Raw genomic sequence first — 19,885 nt, 5'->3', positions numbered from 1 at the left:
TATAATTCCTTTCAGACACATTATATGCATAGGCTGAGATTCAGCGGAGAGACCATGGGGGCTTGCCTGTCCTGTCGATTCCTCCTCCCTCACATTACTGTTGCCGTTGTCATATGAGTTGTAACTTCATCCACCTCCCCAACCTCCACTTTATTTGCAGGCAGTCCCCTCTAGGAGGGAGAAGTGTGGCTTCATCACAGTCCACCCTGCTGACCTGCATCATTAGATCAGTGGCTTCCATCTCCTCTTGAGATGCGGAACAAGCACACTAACATCATCCATACCCCAAACAAGCATCCATGATCCCTGACACTGAATATCCTACCAAAATCTAAGTCCTAAGGGATGTACATTAGATCTCGTGGCTGGGAAGTGTGTGTTTATATTTTAAGAGATCCACGTGAGAGAGGTTCCTGACACATGCAGTCAGTGTGCTCTGGTGATGGTGTCCTGTTACAGGCAGAATGTTGAGCTGCCACTATGAGAGAGAGAGAGAGAGAGAGAGAGCGAGAGAGAGCGAGAGCACCTGGAGCACTTAAGTTTGAAGGGCATTGAGTTGACACAGAACACAGCTCCACAGTAACAAAACATTCAAGCAGGTTATACTTTGAAGTCACTCCAGCTGCTCTGAGTTAAAGCCTAGAAGAGTTTCCTCATCATACACTGGTTTACCACCTGCCTAATTTGCAATAAGGTAAGTGATTTCCATATGGGAGATTTCTGTTCAAATTCCCTTTGCCTTTCATTTCTGTTTTTATTACTTTCTGCTTGGTCTTTGTAGTGATTAAAAGTGCTGGTTCTCTGTACTCTTAATATGGTTATACTGTTTTATATTTAAAGCCCTATAAATAGGATGTTTCAGGTTATGACCCCTAGTGTGTGTAAATAGCTGTGCACTGTGATTTTCTTTTTTTTTTTATCATTCTTTCTGGTTTTTCAGTTCTTCATGTTACATAACAGGGTAATTTCCCCCCACAGCTGCACTCTTTAATGCTGGGCTATTTCAATATATATTATTCTGGATATTGTTATTAAGATTATCTTTCAGGGGAGGAGGGGGCATACATTTTTTTCTCTCTGTACTTGTATGTGTGAGAAACTGTGTTAAAGTATCCATGTTATAATTTGTTTTATAAACCAGCTTCTACCATTTTAACATTTTAACACACAAACATCAATACACACACTCTACAAAAAAACGAAACTGGGTCTGTTGTGTTATTCTGTAGAGTTCATGCTTATAAAATCGTGGAAAACAGCCAGGTTGGAACAAAAGGTTAAACCTACAGAATGGGCCACTCCACAACTATTTAAAAAACAAGCCAGCTTACCAGGTGTGATTGTTTTTCATTTCACCTTCGTCATACAAGGGCTTCAAGAACTATAATTTATACTGATTTAACACTTCAGCTACCAGGAACCAATAGCCTACTCTTGTTCCTAACATCTCTTAAGTTTATATGTTGCTCTGTGTTATGGTGTTCTTATGTTCCTTTGGTTTTCCATGCTTCATGTGCTTTGGGGGGTTGGGTGTACCATCGGGTACATATGACTCAGTATCACCTTTGATACTGAGTCATATTAATGAAGAGCACCTGATCTAAAATATTAATTGGTTTTGAAGGACTGGACTATCTAAATTACCATTACAAAATCGAATTCACCTTTACCATAATATGTGTGTTTCACATAGGAAAATGTGAGATTTACAGGAATTATTTTGTTTGCACCATGTACTTTAAGATGTGTTTAATGAGTTTTTATTAAATTATAGTTCTTGGGCAGCAGTGTGGAGTAGTGGTTAGGGCTCTGGACTCTTGACCGGAGGGTTGTGGGTTCAATCCCCAGTGGGGGACACTGCTGTTGTACCCTTGAGAAAGGTACTTTACCTAGATTGCTCCAGTAAAAACCCAACTGTATAAATGGGTAATTGTATGTAAAAATAATGTGATATATTGTAACAATTGTAAGTCGCCCTGGATAAGGGCGTCTGCTAAGAAATAAATAATAATAATTAACGCTCACTGAAGGCTGCATTAAAAGAAATTGCTAGTGTATATTCAATTGATCTAAAGACAGCAGATCTAAATGAATAGTATTGGGATTCAGTTTTATGAAAGACAGTATACTCAGGGGAAAGTGGTTGTATATGAAGACTATTATTGCTTTTAAATAAATAAATTCTGTTACCACTATGAAACTAATTTAACTGCAAAGATTTGTATGTGAATTTGATGTCCTACGTTTAGTTCAAATTTAAATCCTGCTAAATGCAGTACAAAATATAATTTCCTCTCTCTGCAAGTCCTTTACTGTTCAGGTTGCTGTGACAATACTGCCAGCCAGCACTCTGCTCTCACTGTTCTCATTTAGAAGTAATTCACCTCTGTCCCAGTTGGTTCATCTCCAGCTACACGTGACAGAAAATGAAATGCCATTCAGTCTTGACTCAGTCATTTTACACTACTTCTAAAAACAAGCTAGGACTTGGTGACCTCAAAGAAAACAACTAGAATGCTGTTTCTTACTCAAAAAAAACCCTTTAAAAATGTTTTTCAAACACTTTCCCCTTTGATCATAGAGAGTAGGGAGTACAGGCAAGCTGGATGCAGAGACATGCATTCTTCATGCCTGGTGTGTTGGAAATTCCATTTGAAATCCCTCTATTAAAATATCCTCATCTAGACAAAATGTGGACAAAAATGTGCTTCTTTCTTTTAATTTTGGCACCCAGTGGACTCCATCAATGTGTCGGTCCCAAAATTGTCTTATTATGGGACTTTTTAGAGCCGTTTCCCAAGTGTGTGATGCATCAAAAATGCCTCTTTCCTTTTCCCGACTGCAATATCAAGAAAGAAATATCAAGGAAGAAATATCACACACCGCAGATTTTTGTAATTGGCATATCATTAACTCAAATGACTAAACTTTACAAAATATAACTTTGTCATAGTAACGTTATTATTTTAACAAGTCATAAAGCAACTTTAATATACCGTTAATGTACGCAGTAGTCAAATGTACTATAGTATTATTTTACAATAGTACATATCAAAATATAAAAATCAAACACTTACAAAAATGCATATGACTTTTTTTTTATTTTTTATAATTTTGCTCACACAATCTTGGCACGCATTCAATGAGGAAACGTCATTCATTCAAAACTTCTTTTTTTTTTAATTGCCGAAAGAAAACGATATGATACTGCATTTTGACTATTGGGAAAATGATAACCGAATCTAGGTTTTTGAAAAATGAACACCAAAATTCAAAACCGACTCATTGCTGGTAGTGCCCAGTATGTTTTGTGCACGCGCTGTTATGCAGATATGGTGACGTGATGATCTAATATAACTTGATGATCTAATGGACTGCTTAATAAGAAGTGAATGAGTGCACGTATAGGTTAAAGACGTTCATGTACATTCAAAAGTTTATCGGAATAACCATATGCATTCGGAAACGTCTACAGTTAGGAGGCTAGGTGTGTATGATAAAAGATTGGTGCAAAAGTGGAGCAGTGACACAAGATCAGCGTATGAATGAGGATGCCAAAGGCTCAAAATAATCTAATGATAGTTTAAGATAATCTATTTATTTTACAATAGTAATATTTGAATACAAACGAAAGTAGATGTGCCAATTCAGGCTTTCCAAAATAAACACATACATAAATAAAAGGGATGGAAAAAAAAAACAAAAAAACAAAAAAAAAAACATTTCTCACCTCCCAGTGCAACGTACAGTAAGTACTGTACTGGTAGCAGACCGCGTCTAAATCAATGTCTGCCATTGCGACCACGGGTTGCAATCTAAGGAATAAACCTTTAGAAAGTGAACTGTGCGACTTTCAGGTCACAAGCAGTGTTGTTAACTGACTGAAAACGGTTGTTGTCGCAGTATACAAATAAGGGAAACGTAAACTTCGAATGAAGTGATGTCACATAGCAGTTGGAAACGTGAAAGAAGGCTTTGATGAATCAATACGGTAGGATAACTGTGGTAGAACAATTATAAATAAGACATTTTGTGACATACACTTTGATAAACGGAGGCCATTATTCTTACTAATAACTTATTTATAGAAAATGCAAACATTCGTGGCATGAAGACGTTATTAAAGAAAAAGGGGGGGGGGGGGGGGGAACAGATAGGAAAAATAACTCAAACTCAAAAGCGACAAGACATGAGCAAAGCATACCCTATATCAAGGTTTTTCAGACATGACAAAAATATAAGTGGACCAATGCTCATGTCCTGTATAGCCTACATACATATTGTAGCGAGCTCGGTTAACGCAGGCAGGCACATCACACAGTGGAGGCCGAGATCGCTACAATATATATATATATATATATATATATATATATATATATATATATATATATATATATAAAGAACAAAACGCGTTTATAAGGTAATTTTATATGAAGAATTGCCAACAATTGTTTTTGAACATTCCAAATTCTAAAATAAACGACTTGGGTAAATACATTCGTAATATTAATGTACATCAACAAAGGCCTTGTTCATTTCTTTTCTTAGTGAGTCCCATTACTAGCAGGACTGCAGGATGGCAGAAGCACATCAGGCAGTTGCCTTCCAGTTCACGGTAACGCCAGATGGAATCGACTTCCACTTGAGCCGCGAGGCGCTTAAAAACATTTACCTCTCTGGAATAACCTCATGGAGAAAACGCCTAATCAGATTTAAGGTAAACCACACACTACCTGTGATTTTACTAAGTGTTTGGTGGAACTGACTTTCGGAATAGACAGACATGCTGTACAAAGTGTTAAAGTGCGTTTCGTTCTTTATTCACAGAATGGTGTTCTGACTGGGGTATACCCAGCAAGCCCCTCAAGCTGGCTTATTGTGGTCATTGCTATCATGAGTACAATGTATGCAAGAATAGACCCCTCCATGGGAATGATTGATTGCATCAAAAAAACCCTGCCAGTGAAGTAAGTGAAATCACCTGTGTTGGCTTTTCTATTGTTTCACTGGGTGCGTTAAGTAACTGAGGAGCCAGGGAAGGGACATGAGAGAATATATATATATAAATATAATTTATTTATTTATTGCATTTTATATAGCACTTTTTATACAAACCACAATACATTTGTATAGCATGTCACACATACAACTGCCACAGTCAGACCATTTAAATAACAGTATACACATAATAATACAAAAGCAATTTTTAAGCATTAAAACCCACTAAGATAAGAAAGCCATTTTATAAAAGTGCGTTTTTAGTCTTGACTTGAAAACTCTAACGGTCCCAGCTTCCCTGACAAACAAAGGCAGAGCATTCCATAATTTAGGAGCTCTACAAGAAAAAGCCCAGCCTCCCGTGTTGCTTGTTGCTTATGAATTGCAGCACAGTATACTACAATCATTGGAGATCTATGTACAGTAGTAACTATAGAATGGAAATGTATCTTGTAAATTGAGCACAGTTCCATGTTTACTACAACATGCAGCCCAATGTATAAATAGCATTTGTGATTTATATTGAAAATATCCCTTTTATTGCAGTGGCTATCTGGCCGTTCAGACCCAGACTGTTCTGAGTGCCATGCTGTTTGCTACAGGCTTATGGGTGTCCCTAATCCTGGTTCTCCGATACATTCTCAAAATGCTGCTTTCTTACCATGGCTGGATGTTTGAGCCGCATGGAAGAATGAGTAGGACTACCAAGATCTGGGCAGTACGTCATCATATTCTTTTCTTTCCTTTTTTTTTTTTACTTCTTAAAAATATTTACTACTTAATTTACTACTTAACGTTTTCCTTGCCAAGGAGTTGATTTGATCAACCTGTACCCTGCCAGTATAGGTCAGAGCATTTTCCAGTACAAGGGAATCCATCTGGTTCATTTACCCACTCACTTTTAAGGGTAATCCCAGGATAGCCACATATACAATAGGTGGTGCATATAATCCCAGTGCTATAAAATGCTCTAAGAAGATATGGTTGTGGCTAACCTGGGTATAGATTGATCAAATCAACCCTTTAGTAACTGTACAGAAAGGCTACCCTATGACTAGCTTCAACATTTTATACTGAAAAATAATTTAAAAATGACATACAGTATATTTGGCTAATTTGCTGGTGTGCTTGTTGAAAAAGTAAAATGTGTGTGTGTGTTTGTCATAACCATAAGCTATGTACTTGTATTTTTCCTTCCCATTTAAATCCAGACCCTTGTGAAGATGTTTTCTGGACGCAGGCCCTTGCTGTACAGTTTCCAGGCCTCTCTGCCACGTCTGCCGGTGCCTGGAGTTGATGACACCATCAAGAGGGTGGGTGACTGATGCTATTTTAAACCCTCTCCCAGCAGGAGTGGTTGAACAGATTACCTCCTGATCTGAACACCTCTGAATGTAAACACAACCTGTCAATGAACTGAAAGTTAGATTTATTTAATTTGTTAATTGTAATATTAACCGCAATAAGATTTAAAACATCAAAACTTCAAACTCATATGTTTAATGCACCCCCTTAAAAAAGACTATGAACTGCATTTATTTATAGCAATATCTTCTTAAAATACTTTTTTACTATTACCTTTTTTTAATGTCAATAGCAATACTAAAAGAAACTACTAAAAATCTTTGACAGGCGTTTAGACTAGAAAACGTTTACAGTGTCTTCGAGACAGTCATACTGTTCGTCAATGAATTTCACTAGTTTCTTTTAGTTTTGCTACCTATATTACAATTGACAATTTCTGAAAAGTCTTGTAAAGTTTCTGTTTGTAATACAGTCAGCACTTGGATGTACGACAGTCAAGTTTTAAAATCAGTCCCCATTATATATATATATATATATATATATATATATATATATATATATATATATATATATATATATATATATGTATGTAACTAAATAATGCACTTACCCGTCACACACGATTTCAAACTCTGTCACCAGTTTTCAGAGACAAAGCCCATCTCTTCAGTGTTACAATTGACAACCACAGCCCGGGTTTTTTGTTTTTTTTTCTGGCATGGCAAATCAGTCTGTCTTTATTTTGCACTGCAGTTACACAGTGCTTCCAGTAACATAAAAGTTAATCATTAGACAGTTTTAGATACTGTGATACATTTTTTTTTAAATCTGTTATCTTTAGTTGCTTTTGGCATTTTAATTTGCAAGTGAACTGTGACATTAGGGCTTTATCGAGCACTATATTCTGCAATTTTGAAGATACTGTTTTAATTCTGGAAACTGGCGTTGTTGTTATTTTTAAATCTTTTGCTAAATTGCATTGCCTTTTACGTTTTACGCAGTTCTGTGCATGGGTAACATTTTGATTTAATTTTGCTGTTGGGTTGTTAATGGGGAATTTTACATACTGCTACAATACGTACCAGATTTAAAAGTATGTACTGTATTACAGTTCACGTGTCCAGTCATCTCTTTTGGCAAGTGATATTTTCAGAATCATATTGTTCTGAATTAAAATACTACTTCTGTTGAAAATATAGTACTGTAGCAGTAAAACCAACTACAGTACTCTAAAAGGAAGCCTACTTATTTTAAAACACAGCCCTTTCACTATGTATTTTGGCATTATATCTTTTTTGTGTTCCTGAAAAAGTTTTTAAAAGTTTTTGTCTTTTACTGCTGTTATTCCCCCAACTCGTGTGCTAATAAATTCTAGTGTACAGTAGAACTCGTGTGCTAATAAATTTCAATGAAAGAATCAACATCTCCCTGTACAGTTCCTCAAACCCAAGTCATGTTTTTTCTTTCCGTACGAAATGTGTGTGTGGGTGTGTGCAGGGCAGTGGGTTGTTTGGGTGGAAGAGGGCAGGTTACAACGTGCTCACCTACATACACGTCAAATCAGATGAAATGATCAGATGCGTCTCACTCGTTTAGCTGTCACGGAAGTCAACATTTTATAGGGTCGGATATGTGAGTGCTGACTGTAAAATCTTTCTCCATGTAGTACCTAGAGTCAGTTCGCCCCCTATTGGATGATGAGCAGTATAACAGGATGGAAAGTTTGGCAAATGAGTTTAAAAATGACCCAGCCCCCAAACTACAAAAATACCTGATCCTGAAATCCTGGTGGGCAACTAACTATGTGAGTAACAACGATTCAATGTGTTTAAATTACTAAACGAGTAACGAGTATATGTGTATATTGAGATTAACATTGAATGGTGCAGTGCCTTTTAATTTGGGTTCTTATACTTCAGGAGTTATTTAATCATCTGCTGAGGTCAACAGGGAGTACTCTAATTAGTGAGTCTGATTGTTAAATAGTATTGATGGACCCTGACAGTAAAATTAAGTATGTATGTGCAATAATTGTACAGTCCCAGGGTGGAAGTGTTCCTGATACGTGTTTTGTTTTTTTGGAAGGTGAGTGATTGGTGGGAGGAGTATATTTACCTGAGAGGCCGGAGCCCTATCATGGTTAACAGCAACTTTTACGCCATGGTAAGAAACTCTGCAGCACTGAATTTTTTTTTAGAATAGTCCATATGCATAGCCATTGTGGAAACCTCACCCAACATGTGCAGGTGTAGATGGTAGATGGTGGCAGATTGTTCTCTGTGTAATGCATAATTGAGAACATAAAAAGCCATTTGATCAGTGAGGTGTATGTGTATACCCTTTATAAAGCAGAAGAAGAAGAAGAAAGTGCAGAAAGAATACACACGACTGAGTTAGCTTCATTATTCTTAACTCTGCTTACGTTCCTGAGAGAATAGGAATAGAGCTGCTCAAACATAACCTCACTTGGTAAAGGCAGCAGGCATGTTTTGACAACAGTGCAGTTCTGTATTTGCAGTCATCAATTGTCTTTTTGACATTCTGTTATTTGTTTTGTTTCACAAATTCTACACAACATACATAATATATACGTTTAGCCATATAACAGACATGCGTACAGTTTCTAAACTTAGAATATCAATTTACATTGAATAACAATACAATGTCGAGGCAAAGATCCTGAGGGACAGTCATCCCCAAAACCTGAGATATACAGTTAATATTGTAGTCCAGAATGTGGATAGTCTCTCTGGTATAAAGTATGTTCTATGAATGTGCCACGCATTTTGTGTATGGTACCATTATTAGTATATTCTGTTGTACCGTAACTATATCATTCCCTACTCTGTCTCCTTTAGGACCTTCTTTATGTGACTCCAACTCACCGGCAAGCTGCCCGGGCCGGCAATGCAGTCCATGCCATGTTGATCTACCGTCGGAAATTAGACCGTGAGGAACACAGTCCGGTGATTTAACCTTAATGCCAATTTACCACTTTATTTAATTAAGATTTAAAATACTGGAAATTGTAATAAGAGTAAGGGTGTGTTCACACTGGGTCCACTCTGTTTAAAGGGTTTGGTCCACACTCGGTACGGTTCAGTACGTTTGGTGTGAAGTGTGAACAACAAAGTCCGCTTGGGAAACGAGTCTGGTTCGCTTGCTAAACATCAATGTGAACAAGTGCTGGACTCAGTCCTTTTGCACATAAGAAACAAACTATACAAGGTAATCTGACTCGGAAGTAAACATTTCACGCGTAGTTTAGTTCATATTCTGAGGAAACAAGTAGAGCAAAAATCTAAAAATGTCTTTGGGAACTACATTAGGGTTACCAGATATCCCGTGAAAACTGCGAGTCCCGGGCCAGTTTTATTTTTATTAAGTACAAAACTGCATCAGTGTGCTCTACATGTTAATAGCAGAGTAATATATTAGGTTGTGTTAGTGACATTCAAAAATAAAATAAACAATCTTATGGATTATTTGTTTAATCATTCTGATTACGCGTATACCATATGTTTAAATGGTAATAGCTGATCTATTTTTTAAATCTGGCTTTTTGTACATTTAACGTGTTGACTAGATGACAATAATAGTTGTTATGATCTGCAATAAATTCACCCGATTTTTAAACTGTTATTATATACTGTTATTTTAACGACTTCAAAGTTGCTATGGTGTCAGTGAATTGAAGAAAAAAAAGTCCCAGTTTTTCACTGTGGAATTCTGGACAGTGGAAGAAACTCAAGCTCTGACAGAAATTTGGTCAGACACAAAATCCAAGCTGAACTGGAACACATCAATACATTAAATACATGTATTAATTAAATTAGTGAAGTGCTCCCCCAGTGCTTTCTTCCACAGCAATATGTAAGAATCTAAGGCCCTGTCCACACTACATAACTGATCTTGAGAACCGTACTCGAAACTGTTTTAATTAATCCAGCTCAAAGCGTCTACAACAAAGTACCGTTTCATGTTTAGTCGGGCTTAATGCGTGCAATAGTTTAGTTACAGTTCCTAGGAGCGCAGTGAACAGTGGAAAGCAATACGATAGTATCCCTCCATGCACTGTATTTTATTTTAAAATAATGTGTTATGCTTAGGTGCATAAAAAGAAATCAAACAAGTATTTTGGAAAAAGTAAATGCGAACACACACAAGTAGGGTTGAAGTTGTGGGGTTTTATTTTTAATCAGGTGATATCCCTTTAAACAAATTGAGCTGATTCTGTTTTCATAATTAAACTAAAAAAAAAAAAAATGTTAATTACAAAACAAGCTTTGTTTTTACCTTCATATCTTGCCTGTGCCTAATTCTGGTCCCCTTTTTATTTCAAACAGAGCTGACAAATTACGTGAATTGTTCATCCCAATCCTACTTTTAACCTGCATTTCATTTGCAGTCTCCCAATTTAACATTGTGCTTTTGTTGTTTTCTCCACTAGTTTAACAGAGATGTCCAGAAAGTTTTTTTTTTTAAAAGCATAAAAATAAATACCCATTGCGCAGTGTACACTGATAGCAAGTCTTTCAGGCGCCAGTATTTCGCCAAACATACCACAAAGCATTTGGGATATTGGAGGATACACAAAAAATGTAGTACGGTATTACAACGTCCACACTTCAGATAAACCGCACTACCTGATGCAACCTAATTAGAACTGGACTCGAGACTACCTCCTGAGGTGGTCTTGAGTCCGGTTCTTGAGTACGGTATTAAACGCTGCGTAGTGTGGACGCAAACCGTATTTAGCACTTTTAAGCCAGTTTAAAGGCACCTAATACTTTTTAAAGACATAGTGTGGACAGGGCCTATAACATGCTATATTAAAAACGGACCAATACATCAATAGCTGCCATCTTTCAATATGCCTTGCAGGATATTGCAAACATCTGGCTCACACACCATTAAACGAGCCGAATGCACTTGCAAACTGCATTGTGAACGCAGACCGACTCAGTCCTGAAAAAAATGCAAAAGGACCAACAAAAAACAACTTTAGTTCGCATCCACACGAACTCTGTCCTTTTGCTCGCAGAGAAGTGTGAACAGCAAGCACATACAATGTTTCAAACGAAACGAACTAGACCGAGTCAGTTTGAAATGGACCCAGTGTGGATGCAGCCTTAATGTATCTGTAGATAAAGGTAGGCCCAAGATGGCCTGTTATGAATTGCTGCCAAGAAAAAGAGACAAAATGCTGGGCTAGATTCTCAAAGTTCTTTACTCCAAATTGTCATTAGCACAAAGGAAAAACACACCCATGTTTTTAAACCATTAAACATCTCAGACATTTCATTTAGGGGCTTTACACTACTAACGATATGGACTAAAAGCTTTGAGAATCTGTCCCATTGGGTAAAGGTCTAACGGTAAACAGAATATTATGCATTAGCCACGATTGTAAAATATAAATACAAAATAATTTATGAATTCTATTGAAATTCGATCCCCAAAAATGACCAATTTCATTTTGTGCTGCCAGATGAGAGCATTAGGCATTGTTCCCATGTGCTCCTATCAGATGGAAAGGATGTTCAACACTACCAGGATCCCAGGCATTGAGACCGGTAATGATTACTTTTTAAGAATTTCATTGTTACACCCAATTTTAAATAGTGTGATATTTAATCATTGATCGTAATACAAAATGTTTAACAGTTATTATTATTATTATTATTATTATTATTATTATTATTATTATTATTATTATTTCAAGCTACTTATTACATTTTTTTTATTTTTAATTAGATAAGTCACTGTTCATGCATGCCTATCCAAGCCTGTAATATCTCCTGCTAGTATAAGCTTCTTCCCAGCATGTATAGTTATTGTTGAGATGAGCAGCAGATGTCAAGGTCAGCAAACTGACACGATATGTTATGTAATTTATTATTTATATTATATTTTAAAAGCAGTTGCCCTCTTTTTACAAAATGCACCCATGCAAACAGAAGCATTATCAACCCAGATAAATTCAAAATATGGAATTCAGCATTTCACTGAATATGAATATGAAAATATGAATCCGTATTTCCCCCTTGTGTAGATTTTATTCAGCATTTAAAGGACAGCAAGCACATGGTGGTGTACCACAAGGGCCGCTTCTACAAGGTGTGGCTCCATCACGGGGGCCGGCACCTCCAGCCCTACGAATTGGAGATGCAGTTCCAGAAGATCCTGGATGATAAAACAGAGCCACAGCCTGGGGAACTCAAGCTGGCTGCACTGACCGCAGGTGAACGGTAAGAAGGTTCTCAGATCATAATTTTCAAAGGTTGCACAAAAGAAGCGATGGCACTGAAACAGATCTCCTTTTGCAGGATTCCTTGGGCCAGAGCTCGTGTCAAGTTCTTTAGTCGGGGGATTAACAAGGCGTCTCTTGACACCATTGAGAAAGCAGCCATATTCATGACTCTGGATGAAGAGGAGCAAGGCTATGACAAAGAGAAGCTAAGATCCATTGACTCCTATGCAAAATCTCTGTTACATGGGAAATGCTACAACAGGTAGGATCTAGCAGAGGACATTTTTTAATCTGAACAGGAATTAAAGAGATGTTTCTGAATTTTGTGGTCTGAGATCACTTTCATAAAGCATGCTGGAGAATGCTTTATGAATAAAATCAAATAATCTGGTTCTGTTCCAATGAAGCATACAGGTCTAAACGCTAAATAACATATGACTTCTATAATAAAGAAAAGGGTGTTGTAAAAGCATTATTTCCTTATTGCATGTCTATTCCTTCTTTGACACGCAATAACACATGCATGTTTTATTGTTGTGGATGATGTATTGTTTTCCTTTCCAGGTGGTTTGATAAGTCTTTTAACCTGATTGCCTATAAGAATGGGAAGCTGGGAATTAATGCAGAGCATTCCTGGGCTGATGCACCAATTGTTGGACACATGTGGGAGGTACAGTACTTTTGGCAATTTTATTCTCATTCGAGATAATAAAACCTACAATCATGAAATTAATACATTACGTTTCATGCATTAAAGCACTTTAAAGCCTATCACAAATTAATCATTACAGAGCTAATAACTAGAGTAGGCGAACAAAGCACCCAGTATGGGCTAGTTATATATACACTGTCATTGAGTAAATATCTGGGGTTAATACTGAAGTCTGGAGAATTGATGCACAACCCCTAGCTCCATCTTTTTCCCTTTTCAGTTTGTTTTATCAACAGATCATTTTCAGTTGGGATACACTGAAGAGGGACACAGCAAAGGAGAAATGAACAAGATGCTATCCCCTCCAAGCAAGCTGCAGTGGGATATTCCACAAGAGGTAACTTTGTTAAGTCAGTCAACAGCTAAATCCTGCTTAAGAAGGTACAGTATACTGCAGTTAAAACAACAAACATATACAGAGCATCAAAATAAACTTATCACCATTATAACACATTTATTTTCGAAAAAAATAAGGTATATAAATGATGGACGTTGACAGAATGTTTTTGGTTTCTTTTTAATCACTCGCTCATTCATCCTTGACCGTGACATGCTTGAGTGACTATGACTGAAGCCTATGCACTTAATTACCTAATTAGTGAGACAGTTGATTGGACACTGGATATGGAGTGATTTCAGCTGTTGAATTGCAAGCTTGAATAAAAGCAATAAAGAAAATCACAGAAAAAAAACAATATGCCACATCTATCAAGCAGCGCCTTCGTGCAATCGGCATGTTGGAGGCTGGACTAGGGCAGCGTATTGTGGCTCGCTGTCTTGATTGCTCACAGCCAGCAATTTCAAACCTGGCGAGACGGTATAACCAGACACACTCTGTCAGTGACAGGCCACGAACTGGGAGACCAAGAGTCACAACACCTGCCCAAGATCGACAGATCATTATGCAGCATCTTCGTGATGTCAGTTGTTAATCAACACAATAAAAAGTCACTGCACCTGCCCTAAAACAGAGTTTGTCATTTTTCAATCACATCTAGTGAATTTTATCCAAATATAAGTGATAAGTTTCTTCTGATGCTCAAATATAAGTGATATGTTTCTTTTGATGCTCAAATATAAGTGATAAGTGTCTTCTGATGCTCAGTATAGTATTCTGTAGTCTTATGAACCTGTATACAGTTCTAAGAAAGACTCAAAGCTGCAGACCATTCTACAGTGAATATAACTTCACTACTTGGTTCTAAACCAGTTAAAAAATTGTCTAAACACTGAAAAATAATATTTAAAAAAATAGCTTTATCTGCCATCTGATTTGATACGACATTTCACCAATTCATTTCTCAGTAATACACGTCATGCCTTTACAGTGCCAGGATATTACTGAGAGTTCTTACAAGATGGCCAAAGTGATTGCAGATGACGTTGATTTCCATGGCTGTCTGTTTGATGACTTTGGAAAAGGCCTGATTAAAAAATGCAGAACAAGTCCTGACGCCTTTATACAGATTGCTCTACAACTGGCACATTTCAGGGTAAGCTCTTCTTTTTATTTACCAACTCCTTTCCTTGTAACCAGCAATTGCACATAAAAGTTAATGAAATGTTTTCTATAAGTGTGCCTTTGTATATCTGGAACTGGTAATGGGATTGGCTCTGATCTCCCCCTTTCTCTTTCTTCTCATGTCTATCAATGTCATAAAAGCATCATTGGGTGTCTTTAACCCCCAGGAATATTAAAGGAAAGCTTAAGCAAATGTGTTGTACCTAAGCGATCAAGTCATTTAAGTAATTCATTCCAATACTGGAGCCACTATCATCTGACAATTCTTAGACAATTAAAAGGTGTATTCCCTTATCAAAACTGACCAGGTGAAACAATGGGTTTACAACATGTATCATTTGTTGCATTAACATAAAGATAAAATAACCTTGATGTATATATCATTGTTATAGTATTTTGGTTGCACATTACATGAAATGACACTTATTATAGTGGTATAACACAGTAATCATACAGATGGTTATGTAGTTACAGTGCAACTACAATTACAGTCTAATTCAAGAAACTTTTCAAAGCGAAAAATGTAGCTAAATGGTTCACGTTCTGTTTTGTTTGTTTGCTTGGTTGTGTTTTCATTCAGGACAAAGGAGAGTTCTGCCTGACATATGAAGCTTCAATGACCCGTTTGTTCCGGGAAGGTCGAACAGAAACTGTGCGCTCCTGCACCATTGAATCAACAGCATTTGTTCATGCCATGGAGAATCCAGATAAAACAGTAAGATATATATATTTTTTTTATTGTATTGTGTTGCAAATATTTTACTTCCCAGTCAGTTTATATATGTGTTTCTAAGGGGAAAGAAGTTGAAGTTGTTGACTTTGAATTCTATGCAGTGCAACTCAAACTAGTAGAAACTGTTAAATACATACTAAGCTAAGCTAAAAGATACAGTAATACAAAATCAATATGTTCCTTTTACTTTCTTTCTATTTACAAAACTAGGCAGTATAGATAAAGCAAGTTTCTTCATTAGAAACAGCAGTCTGCCACATTGTCTTATAAGCCCCCTGCATTTTAAAGCACTGTATGAGTGGTGGGGCTGTGTGAAGAATGATTGAGTCATTCATTTCTATTTGAATAGAATGAAGAGAAACTGGAGCTGTTCCACGTGGCTGCTGAGAAACATCAGAACTTGTACCGACTGGCAATGACTGGAGCGGGCATTGATCGGCACCTTTTCTGTCTCTATGTTGTGTCCAAATACCTGGGAATCGACTCCCCATTCCTTAAACAGGTAACAAAGCTCACTCATTTTCTGCAACAGTTTGTACACATAAAGGTTCTTTTTATATACCATAGCGTAAGAGAATAGCATATCTACAATCTGTTATACAGGCATATCAGGAATGTTTTCTATTAGGGGCTTGTTAGGTATTAGCAGTCAATGTTAAACATGATACAGTATAATAATAATAATAATAATAATAATTATAATAATAATAATCACACAGCACTGTATAGTTCAATAAGAGACATAACATACATTACAATTAGAAAATGTAAACATTAGGAAATGCAAATATATAAAAGTATGTTTTAAGATTAAAAATATCCAGTCTCAGAGTCTTTGATCACCTCAGAAAGAGCATTCCGCAATCTTTATGCATAACTGCAAATGCCCTGTTACCCATTGAACGTACCCTTGTTTTTGGAATAATTAAAAGACCAGAGTCCATTGACTGCAAATTCCGTGATGGAACCAAAACTTTTAAATAGCATGGAGCCAATCCGTTTAGGGCCTTATAGGTCATCAGCAGATTTTTAAAATCGATCCTAAACTTGACAGGCAGTCAATGTAAGGATGCCAAAACAGGAGTTATATGTTCGCAGGATTTAGATTTTGTTAAAACCCGAGCAGCCGAATTCTGAACATACTGCAGCATGTTGAGAACCCTCTTAGAGACACCAGCAAGCAGAGCATTGCAGTAATCAAGTCTAGAAGAGACAAAGATGTACTAACTTCAGACAAAGCATCAGACAAAGACAGAATAGAACATAATTGGGCTGTATAAGTAACAAATTGAAACATTATTTGGGAAGCCAGTCCTGTTCTCCTATGCTCAGATAGATAGTCAAAAGAGAGTGGAAGTTTTGTGATGCTGATCCCTGGTGCTCCCTAATTACTATTAACAAATTATTGTAACCCTTTCTGTTTCTTGTTGATTTCATGCTATAGTGCTTCAGTTTCCTGATAATAGGTTATCTCTTGGTCATAAGGTGCTGTCTGAACCCTGGCGGCTGTCCACAAGCCAGACTCCTCAGCAGCAGCTCAACATGATTGATTTGAATAAATATCCTCAGTACATCAGTGCTGGAGGAGGATTTGGACCAGTAAGTCCTTCTATATGAATTGTTGTGAAACATCATTTGAAAATGATGGATCACTAGCCCTGTGGGTACCACTAAGGATTCAGCAGTACTGACCTCCACATAGATTCTCTTGCAAATGCATCTCAATCCTGACCTAAAAAGCCAAGTTACCTTTGTTATGAAGAAATCCCATGTAAATGTACACTGTCATAAATCTGTGTAGTACTTTTTCAGTTTTACTATTCTTTTATCGTGCTCGTACTCATTACCATGTTTTCATGCACCATGATAAAACATTAATGTGTTATAATAGACATGCAACATGCTATTCTAAATACACTTTTGAAAGGGTAATCAAAATAAACCTTTTTTTAAAGGTAGCAGATGATGGATATGGTGTGTCGTATATCATCGTAGGAGAAGATTTAATCACTTTCCATATTTCCAGCAAATTCTCCAGTCCTGAAACTGTAAGTATTATTTTTTTATATCTGTTGAGTTTATCTGTACTGTCTGTTTTGTATATCTATATACAGTAAATAACCTGGAATGCTTCCACCTGTTTATCAAAGCTTCGTCTAAAACCAGATTCTTGCAATGAAATGTTGGTATTAAAACCAGGACCGTCGCTCTTAAGATTTGTCGTCAGCAGATGCTACAGTATTTGCGTATATGGATAAAAAAAAAAGCCTTTGGCTTGTCATCTGCATAATTAATCATATCTTATGCTGTATGTTTCTTCAGGACTCCTATCGTTTTGGGCAGAACATTCGTCAAGCGATGCTGGATATCAAAGCTCTATTCAACACTAAGAAAGATAAGAAGATGTAAGAACCATATAGGGAAGCATACAAAATGAAATGGTTTGTTATTCCCCAAAAGGTGATACATCACTACTGTACAGAAGTGTGGTTAGAAAAACTTTAGTACACTTAGTTTATATGTACAATCCCAAATATTGTCTAAGCACAGTTATACATACTAAGTAATATTGTACAGAATGTATTTATTAATTTAAACAGACACATGAGATTAAAGTGTTATGTGTGCTATATGGGTTTCAGGTATCTGGAGTACAGTTATTCCTAAGTGTGTATTCTACTGTACTTTATACAATTTGGACATTAAATGTTTCAGTGTTTATTATCAGGTTTACCGAAATGGTGCAAATATTATTACACTTTGAAACTAAGTATGAATTCATGTTACCTGATATATTTGCTGTTTGTTTAATGAATAGTGCCTACTACATATATAACATTATATTTAAGGTATTTAAGGGGAAGTTAATGTCAAAGACTTTTGTGAAGGAACATTAGCACCTTCTATCTACGTTTCTGATTTAATTTCATGCAAATATGAATAAAGATGATTTTCAGATATAAGGATGCAATGCTGTGTTTCCTGCCAGGATCCTCAAACCTGTTTATTTATCTAGGCTTTTGTGCCTGTTTAGAGAATACCGGGAACTTTGACAAAATGAGTGTGCTTTTCAAAAGCAATGTGCAACTGTTTTGTGTTTTTATTAACATTTTGTAAATTTAATTACTTTAAATAACATTGTTTGTTTGAATAAAAATGATGGTTGTTAATGGTATATATTTGGTTTTGGTTTCTTTTTAAACTTAATTACATAGTAAAATATTATTTTTAATGGAAACCCAGATATAAAATATGCAAATGCACTTTACTATCATGAACAGGGGTTGTTACCACAACCTTGTTTATTTCCTATCACTGGCTTCCTGTGTATAACAGACAGGGGAACAGTCACATAATTGGTTAACCCTGATAGCAGTAATGGTGCAGTTTTTCATGGAAAAACTTAGAATTACACATTTATTAATTTAGAGTGCCCAATTATTTTACCCCCAATTTATAATGTAGTTATTTTTTCCCCACATTGCAGCATTTCCCCATACAGCTCAGAACTGAAGGTTCAGTGGGCGCCCTTTGATCCTACGACCAAGCCAGTTTCCTCTTCTACACAGATGTCAGTGAGCTACCAGACTCTGGAGGACAAAGGCCAGCAGGTCTACTAAGCGCCTGGCCGGTAGGGTCTGCTGTAGTGCGATGAGGAGAAAGTCCCTTCTGGTTTTGCCTCCCTAACCCTGAGGAGCGCCAGAGCCAATGCGACGCTCCCTCCCGATTCGGAATCCCCAGTGAAGACCAGCCCGGACACAAACCTGCGCTTCGCTGACTATGGCTCACCCTACACACCACGTAGCTGTGCTTTTACCAGGTGAGCCAAAAACAAACATTTAAAGGACAGCAAACATAGCAACTTATCAGTTTTAATAATGCATCAATAAATACCATCTTTTGAGGTTAGGTGTGTGCAACAGCTGGTCAGTGTCACCAGAGAATGCCTTACTGAAGAAATTGTTACTTGTGTACCCACTGAAGATTTAACCCCTTAAAATTCCTTTATTTAACCCAGGTGTCTTTGTTACATTTTTTGTTTTAGATTGGCATGATTTTTATTTTTCTAAGAATATGATTCAGAAACATGCATCTTACAGTATTTGAAGACTGATTCTTTCTTACTGAGCTTCATGAGGGCTGGAAACTAGTAGTGGTCCATCAGTGATGATGATTGAGAGATTTTAAATGCTAACATCTTAAATGCAAACAGCCTTGAGGATAGCCTTAAGTGTAAAATAGTGTGAAAAAAAAATGATATATATATATATATATATATATATATATATATATATATATATATATATATAGTACAATCCGAGTCAGGAGTGTAAACGTTCCGATGTTTTCCTCACCTATTGC

The 19,885-nt window shown here is 36.7% G+C and overlaps 1 protein-coding gene across 1 annotated transcript; it reads left to right on the top strand.

Annotated features, from left to right (window-relative positions):
- The first annotated feature begins 415 nt into the window (after positions 1–415).
- Positions 416–19,782, top strand: LOC117419378 (carnitine O-palmitoyltransferase 1, liver isoform-like). The gene is made up of 20 exons (XM_034032080.3): positions 416–694; positions 4,549–4,717; positions 4,828–4,967; positions 5,545–5,716; positions 6,210–6,311; positions 7,970–8,107; positions 8,389–8,466; positions 9,162–9,269; positions 11,795–11,879; positions 12,359–12,554; positions 12,633–12,818; positions 13,121–13,226; positions 13,489–13,605; positions 14,597–14,761; positions 15,371–15,505; positions 15,873–16,025; positions 17,009–17,122; positions 17,479–17,571; positions 17,846–17,928; positions 19,011–19,782. The coding sequence occupies exons 2-20, from the start codon at positions 4,577–4,579 to the stop codon at positions 19,141–19,143; spliced, it is 2,445 nt and encodes an 814-aa protein (XP_033887971.2). The 5' UTR covers positions 416–694; positions 4,549–4,576; the 3' UTR covers positions 19,144–19,782.
- Positions 19,783–19,885: the final 103 nt, after the last annotated feature.

This window comes from Acipenser ruthenus, chromosome 14 (assembly GCF_902713425.1).
Source record: "Acipenser ruthenus chromosome 14, fAciRut3.2 maternal haplotype, whole genome shotgun sequence".
In the NCBI taxonomy this organism is placed as follows: domain Eukaryota; kingdom Metazoa; phylum Chordata; class Actinopteri; order Acipenseriformes; family Acipenseridae; genus Acipenser; species Acipenser ruthenus.
Note: the sequence above shows the minus strand (reverse complement) of the source record. Positions and strands in the feature narration are given on the sequence as shown.